Here is a 15,356-nt window from a genome sequence, read left to right as displayed (position 1 = left end):
ACGTCAAATTTAGCCGACAGGAAGATGTTAAAAATAAAAATAATAGAGCATCACGGCTAGAGCAACGGATAGAGCAGCGAGCCACTCGACATAACCTGCCAGACTAGGTAGTGAGGAGGGCGACTACTAGTAGTAGTCAGGACAGAGACACCTTTACATCTGTGCGAGCTCATGCACCAACTGGATTATAGGGGTTCCAGCTGGTCGATATCGCTCGGAGAGAATTGGCCTTCGTTGAAGAGCATCCGAGGCCGAGTGCTCCTATGTAAACAGATAGACGTAAACTACAGTAATGCCTTCTTCTGGTAACGCCAACATACTGGTCTCCAGGATATGACTAGCCATCCATTGGTCCGATCCCAACAACCATGCCGTAACTCCTACTCAGACAGGTCATACAACAAGCACGCAGACGACGTCTCCGAGTTCTATTCACCTTACCCACCAGGCCGCCCCAGGAACAAACTCACCAACGCCTTCTTCCTCTCCTCCACAGCTCTCCTTTCCCTCTCCCTCCCCACCTCCCCACCTCCACGACACACAATCGGCCCAAAGACTTCCGCCACCCTCCTCTCCCTCGCCCGTCTCTTCTCCAATGCCGCGGTCGCCTCAGCCAGAGGCTGATTTGCGGTATTGGTGTTCCTTCTGCCAAAGATAAACCCCAACCCCCTAGCAGGGGCGGGGGCGGAGGACGATGAAGAGGATGACGACGACGAGATGGAGGCGCCACCATTCCTGATAAGTTCCCACTCGGCCTTCGACAGGGGAGAGAGCTCTGATATCGCCCTTGCCAGAGTGGTAGTCAGAAACTCGAAGCAGACGCTGTGCCAGAGGTTGGAATGGAGGATCTCGAGGACTGTAGTGCGGTCGTTCTCGAGGGCGGAGTCGTCTTCAGCCGTAGTATTTGGGTTGGCCAGCGACGGGAGGGAAGGTGCTGCCTCTTCGATACACTGCCAGAGCGCGGCGGTGATGATCCCATCCGTAAGGCCGCGGAGGAAAAGGAGCAGGGTTTGAGATACCGCTTCGAGGCGCTCAATGGACGGTGTCTCGGGCTCGAAGGCCGAGGAGATAGGCTCGTCTCGGTCGAGAGCGTCGATGATGGTGGCGATGTGATTGACTCTGGTGTTGACGTCAGTCGACTTGCAGGTAGCCTCGTCGAAGGGCCAGCCGGGGTCGGATGGGACAGCGCAGTCTTCAAGCATCTGGGCGTCGGCTAGCACACGCTGCGTCAGGGCCTCGACCGCCTCGGCAAGCTTAAACATCTCTTTAGTCACTGGTTGGCGGGTAGGGAGGTCGGACGGAGCCGTATTGGCTCCGTTTCTCTTTTCTGCAAGGGACTTGGCAAATGCTCGGATGCCGCCATCGGGGACTGCCGTAAGCTCCGAGACCGAACGGCCAATACAGGTGGGCTTCCAGGACGCTCGAACCGGGATGAAGTGATCGCGGCCGTCCGCAACCCGGAGAATGAGGACCTGCTCTAGGGGTGTTTGACCCTCGTTGAGCATCCGAGCATGCAAGACATCGTCAATCAGAGCATCGAGCACGGCATTGACCGTCTCTCCCGGTTCAAGTGTGACCTCACTGCCGAGGTCTACCGGGTCTGATTGATCATGTGCGGGCTCTGAGTGCACAAAGGAGGGCGTCAGCCATTGCGTCCGAGCGGCATCCTTGTCCCCGAAGCCCCCGGCTGTCGGTGTCTCAACGAAGGACAGAGTCGCAGGGACCCGGCCAGTATTTGCCAGGGTGAGTGACAGTGTGTGTTTCTCCAAGAACCCTATCTCGCCAAAGTCGACGTGAGGCGAGGAGTCTGAGCCGTTGTCAGCCACGTGTGGGCTATCGTGGTCTACCGCGATGGTTATGGCGGGACGACCCTCGTTCTCGGCTCGATCCAGCTCTCGTGCGACTTCGGCATGCACCTTTGATTTCAACTCCGGCACAACAGCGTCGTAATCAAGTGTGAAAATAGAGCTGACCGGCTTGTGGTCTGACGACGTTATACGCTGGTGAGAGGTATAAAGGTCCAGGTGTATACTAGTACCGTTCTGGCTGCTGTGTTCGGGCATCTGCCCGCTGCCGTCGTCTTCCGCCTCATCATATGCATCGTACTCCAAACCAGCAGAGCTCGGATGTTCATCTCCGTCGTTCTCGGGATCGTATGAAAACAGAACCTGGTCATCATCACTTGCTTCTTCCATGCCACGAGCCTTCATCTCCTCGTCCTTCTTGCGCGCCTCTTCCTCCTCTCTGATCTTCCGTTCGTACTCCTCCATGTCTCTGCGTGTGCGGTAGAGGATCCGGTCGCACCAGCTAGGTGGCCTACGCTTCTCGCTGGAATCGAAGAGAGCCACGGTGCCGACGTCATACTTGTAGGTTGGCAGAAAGGTGATGGGGCCCTCCTTCCAACCCTCGTGGAACACCCTACGCTCTTTGATCAAACGTCGAAGCTGATCATGGGGAAGCAGCGAGTCGAGCGTGGATTGAAGAGATGCCGGATCTTCGTGCGGGTCGGGAGGGAACTCGTCGGGGTCCGGAAGCTCGACCGACTCGTCATCCGCGTCTTCAGCCTTGTCTGGTAGATTCTCCTGGGATTGATCGTCGGGATCCTGGTCTACCACCTCGTCACTGCTGTCCGAAAGCCTGTGGACGACAATGGGCTCACCATCAAGTGAGCTCTCGCGGCGTAGTTTTCTCTTAGATAGGTCGTACTCGCCCCGTGTGTGGAGCATTAACAGTCGCCGGATGTCGTCACCAGGCAGACGATCGAGACGGAAGTTTAGGTCGCCAAACCAAAAAGCAAAGTCCTCGTCGCCGATCTTACTCTTCTCGTCATCGACGACTCCGGCAATGCAGACTGGGTCAAAGCGAGCTTGAGTCACAATCTGCTGGGCCTGGTTTATCCGACGCTCGAGATTGTACTCCTCGACTCCGCTCGCGAGGTGACAGTTGACAAACACCAATTGAGTGGTCTCGCCCAGAATCATGCGGGCACAAACGGCGCCCTTGTTTCCAAGGTAACCCAGGGCACCAGTCGCGACGGTAGTAGTGCTGATGTTGCTGACAGTGGGAGCGACCTCGGGGGAAGCATAGGCCAGCAACAGCATCCCCGCCAACTGCTCTGCGGCAACAAGTTGGTAGCCTTCAGGTAGAGCCGCCTCCATGGCCGCCTTCCAGCGGTCGACTGTCGTGGTATCCGCAGCGTAGATCCATGTCATGTACTGCCCGGGAGCCGAGAGGACACTGACTTCTTGAAGCCCGAGAACGTAAAGTCCGATCTGGTCACTCCCCGCGAGGTGAACGGACGCTTCCGGACCCGACAAACCGACCTGTCGCCCGTCGGTAGAAGGCCGTGAGGGGCCGAGCGCCACGTCCAGGCCCTCCCCGTCGACGAACCACCTAGCAAGATCCTTATCCGTTCCACGGCATGCGGCGACATTCCAGGTCCCGACTTTGATGCGTGTGCGATGTCGGCGGGTGTATTCGGAGCGACGGGCGTACACGGACTTCTGGAGGGAGTGAAGGCTTGTCGACACGTTGACGGCATCAGCAATGGATGTGTCGGCAGGCGTCTCGGGCGTTGCCATGACGGCGATTTAAGGGAAATTCGAGGCTATCGCTATCGGTGGCTCAAGCGGCGGGCGGGGCGGCCAGTGCATGGGGCAACGTTCGTGCGGACTTGCGCTCCGCTAACACAGCACCGCGGCACGATGTCATCGAGGGCAGCTGTGGCGACGGTGCAAATGTCGGCGACGCGAATCCAAAGTCCTGGGGAGATGAAACTCGTCAAACACGTCATCTGCACTCGTCCCGCCATGTGGGTCTTGCTGCGGGGCAATGCAGGCTCTATGTGGGGTGCATGGGCTGGCAGACCCACACCAGCCGCTCAGCCCTACCTACGGTGCTACGGTCCCTACCATACTGTGTCAGTGTGGCGAACACAGAGTAGGTACGGTGCCTATATGCATGACTACACGAGTATATGTATGATGCATAATCTGGGCAACAAAAGCCAGAAAGCAGACAGGGAAAACATCTCATTCATGAGATGTGAAGTAGCTTCGATAGAGCACAAGGACAAGGTAGCACTAGCAGCGTCGAGTCGACGTAGTTTCGTCAAATGGTGGTGCATTAAATACGTATGGAAGTGGTGACGCAACATCTTTTGGTTATGACGGATACTCAGGGTTTCATACCAGGTATGTCCTGCCGAGTTAAGGTATCGGATGAGTTAAAGAGGGTAATTACCTTAGATACCGTAGGTACAAGTACCTACTGTGTGGCAAAAGTACACAGAACCAGCCGGAGGTGCTCAGACGCACTTGACCACCAGGACGCCTCATATATGCCTCAGCATCCCACGTGCCGTAGGCCATTTCCTTTTACTCCCAAACGACCTGAGCCCCTCAACCGAGTCAGCCATCACGTTTTCTTCAGCATACAACATGCTCCGAGCTCCGCCACCCCCAACCGAAGATTTGTGTGTGCCCAGGTGGTGCCTTGGATGTCGCCTCCGTTGTCGCACCCCATCTCCTACCCCATTTCCGGCCCGTTTTAGATACTGGGACCCGCCGTCGATGACATAGCACGGAACAGCATCAAGCGGTGGTCCCCTTTCCCTCCCAGCCGTGGTCTTGCTCTCGGGCTCCTTCGTATCCTCGACCTGCTGCGTCTTTCTGGCAAGGGGGTTGTAGTTGACCGAGTACGGGCATGTGGTCCGCCCGCAGTTGTAGGCCTTCTTGGATACCTCGGCCGTCCGGCTTCCATCCGGGTGGACCTCGAACTTGGTCACGATTGTAAGCTTGCACCTAGAGCATGGTAGGCTACCGCGTTAGCACTGTCCAACTGAGGAAGGTTGCGACGGATAAGTCGGGAAGGCGGGCGAGTTCCCGAGATAGCTAGGGTTACCTGCATGATTGCGGATGTTGTCTTGTGTTCTTGAAGATGAGAGTTGGTGTTTTGCCGAGAAGCGTTGGGCTGCTTGGTCGCTGTGGGGAGGTCAAGGTGGACTGGAGAGAGTGCCAGAATGTTTGTCTTCATGAGGGAAACTCTCAACACCGGCGAAGCCCGGGGCTGCCGTTTCCATTTATCTGTTCATCTTTGCGCACGATCCAACCAGACAAGACCCGCGACAAGCTCGCGGAAGCGCTCTCCATGAGTCCATCCCAGTTGTTTCTCATGGGCCAGAGGTCGCTCGCCGACCACCAATGTCCTCTGTTTGGCGGCATGGCTGTGGCGGAGACCGCGGTCTGCGGTTCACCGCTCAGTGTGGCGTTCTTTGTATCTCCCCGCTGAGTGTCCAAGTGATTCCCCTGAGGCGAGGCATGGAGATGCTCAGACTGTGAGACATCACAACAGTGGAACCTGAGACGACGGGCCTGTCCTCAGGCGGTCATTGTGACTGGGATCCTCATGTCACATTTCCATATCTACACGTGCATATCTCTTGGCTCCGTATCCGTACATCAGTCGTCAATGTTTTGGTGCCCGTTGGCAGAGGACAGCCACTGTCTTTGCCGATTGGCTCCAGAAGCGGGCTGGGGGTCATATAGCCTCCCGCCCCCACAAGTGAGACATCATGCCACCCGGATCCGGAAATGTCACCACGGCTTTGTTTGCTTTGATTTTCTGAGAGCTGAGCATCATCCCCCGTGTACCCAGGGCAGTTAAATTCGTCTCCAAACTCCGCTTCCCCTTTCTGCCCAAGTTCTTGTCTCTCTCAAACGCTGCATCACCTTCGCTGCTCGGTGCGCAGAGACATCTTCCAATACAGGCCCTCCCTCTTCTCCTTCATCCTCCTCCCACCGTCTACCTTGCGTTGGATATCTGCCTCTGTCTCTGCCCGTCCTATCTCAGAGTACCGGAGCCGAGTTCAAAGACAGACCATGGCTGGTAACAAGCACCCAAGCATCACGGATATGCGCCAGCTGGAGATAGCTATGTGTTGTAATGGGGATGGCAACCAGCACGTTGATTGGTACCACTTCACGTCGAATGATGAAGCCTATTTCGGATCCTCTAAGAAGCGCCAGTGCGACATTATGCTCGAGGAGTTCGTCGACGGGCTCGAACGCATCGACGACGACTCCATTTACCCTGAGCTTCCCCAGAACGCCCATATTACCACTGCCCCCGACAAGCTGGATGACGGCGCTGTCTACGTCAAGCGCTCAGGCCTGAGGCGATACAAGGTCGACGAACCGGACGATTGCGGCGCCAAGCAACAAATGCTCATGGAGGCCCTCATCATGGAGGAGATCTCCAAGACACCGCATCCCTACATCGTTCGCTATTACGGCTGCAAGGTCCACCGCGGCCGCATCACGGGGATTGCGCTGGAGAAACTGGGGCGTACGTTGGACATGTGCGCCTACAAGATGTCCGTCGGGGACGACGATGATAACGACGAGTCTAGAACCAAGTTCGAGGATCTCGACAAGGAGGCTTTCCTGGCGGGCGTCGAGTCGGCCATCAAGTTCCTGCACTCGCTGGGCCTGGCGCACAACGACATCAGCCCTGCCAACATCATGCTCCGCGAGGCCGACGACGGCTCCTGCATGCCCGTGCTGATCGACTTTGACTCGTGCGCGCCGTTTGGCGAACGCCTCATGACATTCGGCACCGCCGGATTCAGTGACGAGGACGACAAGGAGTGGGGAATCTCGCACAAGAAGCACGATGAGTTCGCCCTCCAACGCCTGCGCGAGTGGTGGGACAAAGATCGCACCTTTGAAACGCACCCCGCCTTGTTCGCAGTCAACCAGAACAGGGAGGACTAGGATGGGGGCAGGTTGTTGCTATTGTTTCTCGTCCGCTTTATCTTTCTTGTCTCGCGCTTTAGTTGTTCCCTACCTAGATACCGAGATCAACATAGCAATGTCTTTTCTTGTCTCTGCCCGGTTCCCGGTTCCCATCCCCGACACAAGTCTGAACCTGCCCTCTGCTAGGAAGTCCAAGTAAAGCGTATGATCCGGTCTTTTGATGCGGAGCGTTGGATCCCTAGGGTTGAGGACCTCAGTGCAGTCAAGAGCGAACCAGTTACGTAGGTAGCTACTAAGGTGCCCTATAGGCTACACCAGAACAAAGCAAGCCCCGTTCGTGACGTCAACTAGATTCGACCGCTTTCTCTCCTCTCGATCTTAAACACCACTACCACTACCACCACCACCATAAGCCTTCTCCTCCTCATCCAACCCATCCTACAGCGTCCGCAGCACATCGGTCGACCGCCCTAAGAACGGCAAAAGCCCAGTATAGCTTAGCGGCGCGTCATGCGATTTGACCTAGTAGCGGGGCAGTACGAGCCGCTCTAGCACTAACCCGCTAGCTACACCTAGCATAAAGCGCATTCCGAAGCCAAAGTAATCCTTGAGCGTATATAAGATGGCTAGTATACTAATACGTGTAGTACTCGCCTTACTAATGTCACTATCACTTAACTTTGGCTCTTCTAAGTTCTATAGGAAGGTTATAAGTATTACCTAGTGTCATGAATTAACCTGCAGAGGCCTGTAGGGGTAGCGCCCGCGTCCAATCATTCCGGGCCCCAGACGGACCAATAGGAACAGGATCAATGGGATTGGGGTTCAATTCAGCCGAGCCAGGGTGGATCGATGGATCGAGTTCGATACCATCGGTCCGGGAGATCCAGGTACGAAGGTACCTAAGGGAGGAAGCTATATATCTACCATTCTGTCACTCATTCAGATAGCTAGCTTCCTCAGTGAGCAATTCAAGCAATAGCCTTTATCTACTGTGTATACATTGCGGATTGTATTGTTGTGAACCGTTTGGCTTCACCGAGACCTATAGCCCGACCAGATTACCTTCGACCGGCGAACCCTTTCAGACGCAGGACTGCCGAGGTCTCGTCACATTTATACCTTTCCGTGCGCTCCACCACCTGCGATAACTATCAATAATTTCGATACTACTATCTTCCCATAGGTATTTATTGCCGGACACGCAGCAAGCAAATGACAAGTTAGAACTCAGGTTGATAACAACTATCTTAACCTGTCTGATCGACGTATAATGGGAACAATTTGAAGACAAAACGCCGCGGATGTCAACTACTGGCCGCTTTTCTATGTTTAGACCGAAGGTGGCTAGCTCTCCACACAGAGTCACATTCCACTTTCATCTCCATGGATTCGTAACCAACACACCTTTCGTTTTATCATTTATTTGCGTGGAACAGCAGCCTCCTCCTCGTATCTCGCCTGTAGGTAATTATTAGCTTGGTCTCCGGGCCGGGCGAGTTAGCAGACGGGAAGACCAGTTTCGACCCGTTTGATGACCTGTTCCTCTGTCCGCCAAATCATCGCCGTTCATGCGAATCGGCTTACCGGCGGATGAGGAGAGTATTAAGTAGGCTCAAGTCGCTAGGTGAGAAATTGAAGGCACGATATGCGATAAGAAAGGTGGCACATGTGATTACGCCGGCAAAAATAATCCGAGCAGCGGAATCTGTTTTATCACAACACAATTCTAGAAGGAGGTTCGGATAATCGTTCTGTTACAAAGGAACGGAGCACTGAGGTAGCGTCGTTTCGCTATGGGGACAAACCGGAGCGCTATGCCCCGAAGAGTTGGTTTCTCCGCTACGCATCACGGCATTTCCGCCCAAAACAGAGGCTCGCACCGCGCTGGCGGACGTAACATGTCCCCACTCCTGCTCCTGTAATCCCTGAAACATCTGCCGGCAACCCGATCGATGCACCGTTATGGATGGAAATCGAAGACAAGAAGTTGCCAAGAGTCCACCAATCACGCTATACTGTGTGTCTAAGATGGAGGCCATGGACGATGAAGGGCTGGTGGGCAGAGACGGTTGACGGCATCATCCGCGCGGACCCTGACGAACGGCGGTATGTCTGCAACCAAGAACGATGGGCTACTAGCGCGGCGACATGGGGTGGGCTAGTGTTCGGGAGTCAGGGACAAAGTATATATCTGTCGGGTCCTCGGGCATTTCAACAATCAACATTTACTTTTCGATACTAGTAGGCCTCTTCAAGAAGATCTCTTCCTTTTTTTCATCCACTCCCTTGCAGCTTACCATCATCAGCATATCGAGCCATGAGGTCAGCATCCTTCTTCTACTCGGCCCTTGTGGCCTTGGCCCAGACGGGCACGGCAGCTGGTGTCACGGGCGCCGCGGAGGGCTTCGCAAAGGGCGTGACGGGAGGCGGCAGTGCCACGCCGGTGTACCCCAAGACCACGGCGGAGCTGGTATCGTACCTCGGCGACTCGCAGGCGCGGGTCATCATGCTGGACCGCACCTTCGACTTCACGGGCACCGAGGGCACGGCCACGGAGACGGGGTGCGCGCCGTGGGGCACGGGGTCGGCGTGCCAGACGGCCATCAACAAGAACGACTGGTGCACCAACTACCAGCCCGGCGCGCCCAAGATGTCGGTCAAGTACGACAAGGCCGGCATCCTCGGTATCACGGTCAAGTCCAACAAGTCCCTCGTCGGCGTCGGCAGCAAGGGCGTCATCCGGGGCAAGGGCCTGCGCATGGTCTCGGGCACGAAGAACGTCATCATCCAGAACGTGCACATCACCAACCTCAACCCGCAGTACGTGTGGGGCGGCGACGCCATCACGCTCGACAACACCGACATGATCTGGATCGACCACGTCACCACCTCGCTCATCGGCCGCCAGCACGTGGTCTTGGGCAACGGGCCCAGCGGCCGCGTCACCATCTCCAACAGCAAGTTCGACGGCCAGACCTCGTGGTCCGCCACCTGCGACGGCTACCACTACTGGGGCCTGTACTTTACCGGATCCAGCGATGTGAGTGTCGAATTGCTCACTCTCTCTTTTTATTATTACTTTATGCTTTATTCCCCCCATTAACTACTAACAAATAAACTAATAAATAATTCCCAGACCATCACCTTCAAGAACAACTACATCTACCACATGTCCGGCCGCTCGCCCAAGGTGGCCGGCAACACGCTGCTGCACGCGGTCAACAACTACTGGTACGACAGCACCGGCCACAACTTCGAGACCAGCGGCGACGCCAAGGTGCTGGTCGAGGGCAGCGTCTTCCAGAACTGCGCCGCCCCGATCGAGTCCGGCAGCACCGGCCGCCTCTTCGCCAGCTCCAGCGCCAGCTCCGCCTGCTCCGCCGCCCTGGGCCGCGCCTGCCAGCCCAACGGCTTCGGCAGCTCCGGCAGCCTCGCCGGCTCCGACACGTCGTTCCTGCAGTACTTTGCCGGCAAGAACGTCGCCAGCGCCACCGACTACAACACCGCCAAGAACGTGGTCAACACGGCTGGCTTCGGCAAGATCTGAGTGGGTGGGTTGGTTGGGATCCAACTTGGGAACGGGGAGGGGAATGGAAAGGGGAAGGAGATGCGAGAGTGGCAGAACTAGGAAGTACTAGTAGTATTGGTGGAACTGTATTGAGGTCCTAGCAGTCCTCCCACCGGCCACGTTGTGCGTGGCCTAACTTTCTGTACATATTTCACCTTTGGAGTATATACTTCTATGATTATATTAGTTCGTCCTTACCGCATGGAACTACAGCCGGAGCAAGGGCAGTGAACCGTCGACCCTCCCGTCCCGAGATGCGTGTTTAAGTGGCATGACATTCAACACTGGCACAAGTGGAGAGAATTGCGGTTGTGTAGCTGCAGAGGAGGCTGCTTACGTCGGGCCTAGGCCTACATGTTTACTAAACTTGCTAGGGGTAAGACTAAGATCATCAATCAGGCTTCCGGCTTCTCCCGTCTTTATGGCCGCCTTGCACGAACCAGAAATTGTTATCAGAGCGTAGAAGGCAAGGAATAATGTAGTTGAGGCATTCCTTTTCGGTCAATGAAGGAGACTTTTCAAGGTAGATAGTGTAGGGGCAAATGTGAAAGACGTCCCGGCCCGCGCAGGACGTGTCCGGCGTCCGCCCGGAACCGGCCGGGGTGGGCCCCGTAATGGGGCCGGGATCCCGAGCCGGGTGATGTAGGCTCGGAACCGGGAATAACCGGTAGCCGTGATTGGACTGAGTCCACATGCTGTTGCGATCTGGAACATCACCACCTGCAGACTCTGCAGTGAGTGACCCAGCTGACGCCGAGACTCCGAAGTCGTCCGTCGCGGGAGGGCGGGAAACAATGTCGTATTCCTAACTCGGGGAGCGTCGCACCACATAAGGGAGGCGCCAAGTGCAGGTACTGAAGATAGTGCTATCCGGAGATGCCGCAGCTAAGGCAGCTCATGGCGCAAATGTGCCGGGCCTCCTCCATGACGCAGGTTCGGAAAGTTGCCACTTCGCATGTTTAGCTGGCACTATACTAGTAGGATTGGAGGTATCCTGGTGAAACAGGCTCTCAACATTCCGAAGCATCTCCGCCATTTCTGCATGAGAGAGGGCACTACTACCTATGGGCACGGATCAGCTCAGCGGTAGGCCTGCTAGAGGTACCTAACGTTACAGTCTAGACACTCCGGCATTTTTCCGAGAGCAAGCGGATGGGCATGCGGGATGCATCAGACCACCAGACCACCCACGGAACGGCATCTAGGGACGGGTAAGGGGTGCCCAGTGATGCCTGACTGGTGTTGGTCAGCCGGAACATTGGCGGTTGCCAATTATACGCTGCACGAGGACAGGACTATATAACATGCCGCATCTACTCGAGAACCAGAACCACACTCTTCACCGATCCGCTAGAGTACAGTCTCGTCTGTTCACCTACACTTCTCTTGTCCCCTTACCACCCCCCCCCCCCCCCCCCCCCCCCTTCCTTTGCGACCTCCATCCGCCAACATGGTCCTTACCAAGTACAAAGCCGCAGCTGTATGTCCCCACCGTCTCTCTCCTCTTCTCTGTTTGACACATGCATACCTAGGTCACCTCCGAGCCCGCCTGGTTCGATCTTGAGGGCGGTGTTCGCAAGACCATCGACTTCATCAACGAAGCAGGCCAAGCCGGGTGCAAGCTCGTTGCCTTCCCCGAAGTATGGATTCCGGGATATCCGTACTGGATGTGGAAGGTCAACTACCAGCAATCGCTGCCAATGCTGAAGAAATACCGCGAGAACTCCATGGCCGTCGACTCGGAGGAGTTCCGGCGCATCCGGAGGGCTGCCAGGGACAACCAGATGTAACGCATCGCCGAACTCACAGTCACACTGGGGATGATTCAACCGTGAAGCTGACCATGCTTTGCAGTTATGTGTCGCTCGGCTTTTCCGAAATCGACCACGCCACGCTCTATCTTGCCCAAGCTCTCATCGACCCCACGGGCGAGGTCATCAACCACCGCCGCAAGATCAAGCCCACGCACGTGGAGAAGCTCGTCTACGGCGACGGCGCGGGCGACACCTTCCTCTCGGTAACGGAGACCGAGCTGGGCCGGCTCGGGCAGCTCAACTGCTGGGAGAACATGAACCCGTTCCTCAAGGCCCTCAACGTCTCGTTCGGCGAGCAGATCCACATCGCCGCATGGCCCGTGTACCCCGGTAAAGAAACGCTCCGGTACCCGGACCCGGCGACCAACGTTGCCGACCCGGCATCCGACCTCGTGACGCCGGCCTATGCCATCGAGACCGGAACCTGGACCCTTGCCCCGTTCCAGAGACTGAGCAAGGAGGGCTTGAAGAAGAACACGCCCGAGGGGGTGGAGCCGGAGACGGATCCGTCGACTTACAACGGTCATGCGCGCATCTACAAGCCGGATGGGACTCTTGTGGCCAAGCCGGACAAGGACTTTGACGGATTGCTGTTCGTCGATGTAAGTCGGGCCGGATCCATTTCTTAATGCACTTCACAATCTTTGCTTCTTATTCTTAAAGCTGTACTGACGATCCGGCGCTTTTTTGGGGGCAGATCGATCTCAACGAATGCCACTTGACCAAAGCGCTTGCCGACTTCGCCGGCCACTACATGCGGCCTGATCTGATTCGCCTTCTGGTGGACACCCGACGCAAGGAGCTCGTCACGGAGGTAGACCCCAACGGCGGCATCGCGACCTATTCGACTCGGGAGCGCTTGGGATTGAACACGCCGCTCGACAGTGACAAGGACGGGAAGAAGCGGGGACCCGTGGGCGTCGCAGGACTCAAGCAGGACTTGGACCGGCAGGCCTGAGAATGAGACGGTCGTCGAATGACACGTACCTGAATCTGTTGGACTTCAAGTTGTTCCGCATCTCCTCTCCAATTGTCATTTTCTTGTCATACCTTAGTAAAGAAAGGTTGCTGAAAAGCGCTGTTACTAGTACATACCAATGGTGGCTCAGCTTCACAGTTCCCGAAGAGAAATTGTCAAGGAACCCCAATAAGTGCCCAAGCTGTCCCAATATCTCGATCCTGTACAATCAGATTTCATTTCGCGCGGATCTCTCTTGATCACCTCTCGAGGAATTCCGGCTACCAGTACTCACAATAACACATGCCCAGATGTCCTACGGACTCCTACACGGCATTGATTGGGTTGCGGGGCCCCGCACGGGATTGCTGTCTCCGTCTTGGTCCCTTGGGGCTTTCTCCGCCTTTCGATGGGGGCACAACTGATGGGCATGGACGAAAACTCCCAGAACCAAGTTAATCAAGGCCCAGGTTCTTGGCTCAACCGCTCTAGGAACTATCGGTAAGGCTGCCGGGCGAGTTTTGCTGTGCGGCCCGGACCATGACCTTCCGTCCGCGCACCGACTCGGAATAGTTGCCGAGATGTTACATCCACTTCAGTGTGTATGGTGACCGGGAATGCCACCAAAGCCTGCCACTCTTCTGTCAGCATCTCGCACGCAAAACACCGGGACCCGCTCAACCCACCCCATAACCCCGATGGCCATGCTACCTACCACCGGGAGACGAAGCCGCAAACTGGCTTGGCACGGGGCACGACGGCCAGGGATTGCTTGGCCAAACGCAGCTATATAACGGTCCTCGGCCCTCGCACCATCTTCCTCAACACGATAGTTGGCAGCCCATCCCCCGTGTTTCCATCTGTCAAGTCAGCGAGACAACCCCGGAACTCGACAACCATGAAGGTCCTCGCGCCGCTCACGATGGCCTGCGCGGCCAGCGCCCACACCATCTTCTCGTCGCTCGAGGTCGGTGGCGTCAACCAGGGCGTCGGCCAGGGCGTGCGAGTGCCCTCGTACAACGGCCCGATCGAGGACGTGACGTCCAACTCGATCGCGTGCAACGGCCCGCCCAACCCAACCACGCCAACCTCCAAGGTGATCACGGTGCAGGCGGGCCAGACTGTGACCGCCATCTGGCGCTACATGCTGAGCACGACCGGGTCGGCGCCCAACGACGTCATGGACAGCAGCCACAAGGGCCCGACCATGGCCTACCTCAAGAAGGTCAGCGACGCGACCAGCGACTCGGGCGTCGGCGGCGGCTGGTTCAAAATCCAGGAGGACGGCCTCGCCGCCAACGGCGTGTGGGGCACCGAGCGCGTCATCAACGGCCAGGGCCGCCACGCCATCACCATCCCCGAGTGCATCGCCCCGGGCCAGTACCTCCTCCGCGCCGAGATGCTCGCCCTCCACGGCGCCGGCAACTACCCGGGCGCCCAGTTCTACATGGAGTGCGCCCAGATCAACGTCGTCGGTGGGTCCGGCACCAAGACCCCCTCGACCGTCAGCTTCCCTGGCGCCTACAAGGTACGTTTGTGTCCATGGCACAGCGACCCCCGCTTCTCTGGTTCTGGGAGGAATAGGACGCTGACGAATATGTTCCAGGGCACCGACCCCGGCGTCAAGATCAACATCTATTACCCGCCCGTCACCAACTATACGGTTCCTGGTCCCAGCGTCTTCAAGTGCTAAGCTTAGTGGTTGAGCATATCTCGGGAAAGGCTACTTACTAGTACCGAGAGTGAAGCGGCGAAGGGATGGAGGAGTGGTGTCACTAGCGTTGGCGCAACGAGTCTTCTGTTGCGGGGGTTCTTTGACAGCACCACCAAACGATGGTAGCCAGCCAACCAGTAATGGTGGTGCATGTGTACATGCATTGTACATACATTGAGAAGTTCCGACGCTGCTTCGCAGCTTGTGTTATATTGAGTGCTTTCCTCCTTCGTGCCTTGTTTGTGAACTGAGGTGAGCTAATGTAAGGTAGGATGCCGTTGGTTTGCGGTTATAATTGGGTGGTGTTGGCGATACGGAGGACGCTGAGTCGCGGGGAGCTGGATCGCCGTTTTAGGAAGCCCAGCGAATGGCATGAGTGGCGATGGATTAACAAGTGCTGCACTTCTTTCTACACAGTAGGTAAGTATGAATGATGTTGGGAAGATATTGTGATGGCCGCCTTTATTAAGGTGGACGGATATTTATGACCGGCGCCAGTGGCCTCATTGGCAGCCCATCGCGGACCAACTCGAGGGTATCTCGT

The 15,356-nt window shown here is 56.5% G+C and overlaps 5 protein-coding genes across 5 annotated transcripts; 4 read left to right on the top strand and 1 right to left on the bottom strand.

The window, feature by feature from the left end:
• Positions 1-76: 76 nt before the first annotated feature.
• Positions 77-3,780, bottom strand: B0T15DRAFT_524361 (Endonuclease/exonuclease/phosphatase). The gene has a single exon (XM_062868760.1). It carries the CDS (start codon positions 3,579-3,581, stop codon positions 438-440), a length of 3,144 nt encoding a protein of 1,047 aa, XP_062724183.1. The 5' UTR covers positions 3,582-3,780; the 3' UTR covers positions 77-437.
• Positions 3,781-5,586: 1,806 nt separating this feature from the next.
• B0T15DRAFT_524359 (kinase-like domain-containing protein) lies at positions 5,587-7,162 on the top strand. The gene has a single exon (XM_062868759.1). It carries the CDS (start codon positions 5,880-5,882, stop codon positions 6,771-6,773), a length of 894 nt encoding a protein of 297 aa, XP_062724182.1. The 5' UTR covers positions 5,587-5,879; the 3' UTR covers positions 6,774-7,162.
• A 1,818-nt stretch (positions 7,163-8,980) lies between these two features.
• B0T15DRAFT_524355 (pectin lyase fold/virulence factor) lies at positions 8,981-10,558 on the top strand. Its single transcript, XM_062868758.1, has 2 exons — positions 8,981-9,798; positions 9,895-10,558. The coding sequence occupies exons 1-2, from the start codon at positions 9,076-9,078 to the stop codon at positions 10,303-10,305; spliced, it is 1,134 nt and encodes a 377-aa protein (XP_062724181.1). The 5' UTR covers positions 8,981-9,075; the 3' UTR covers positions 10,306-10,558.
• Positions 10,559-11,480: 922 nt separating this feature from the next.
• On the top strand, positions 11,481-13,400 carry B0T15DRAFT_107160 (cyanide hydratase). Its single transcript, XM_062861441.1, has 4 exons — positions 11,481-11,806; positions 11,859-12,112; positions 12,181-12,742; positions 12,838-13,400. The coding sequence occupies exons 1-4, from the start codon at positions 11,777-11,779 to the stop codon at positions 13,096-13,098; spliced, it is 1,107 nt and encodes a 368-aa protein (XP_062724180.1). The 5' UTR covers positions 11,481-11,776; the 3' UTR covers positions 13,099-13,400.
• A 596-nt stretch (positions 13,401-13,996) lies between these two features.
• On the top strand, positions 13,997-14,791 carry B0T15DRAFT_392755 (glycoside hydrolase family 61 protein; the record flags this gene model as incomplete). Its single annotated transcript, XM_062864656.1, has 2 exons — positions 13,997-14,626; positions 14,705-14,791. 2 exons carry the CDS (start codon positions 13,997-13,999, stop codon positions 14,789-14,791), a joined length of 717 nt encoding a protein of 238 aa, XP_062724179.1.
• Positions 14,792-15,356: the final 565 nt, after the last annotated feature.

This window comes from Chaetomium strumarium (assembly GCF_033439665.1).
Source record: "Chaetomium strumarium strain CBS 333.67 chromosome Unknown B0T15scaffold_2, whole genome shotgun sequence".
Lineage (NCBI taxonomy): Eukaryota > Fungi > Ascomycota > Sordariomycetes > Sordariales > Chaetomiaceae > Chaetomium > Chaetomium strumarium.
This window is presented reverse-complemented; position numbering and strand designations above follow the sequence as displayed.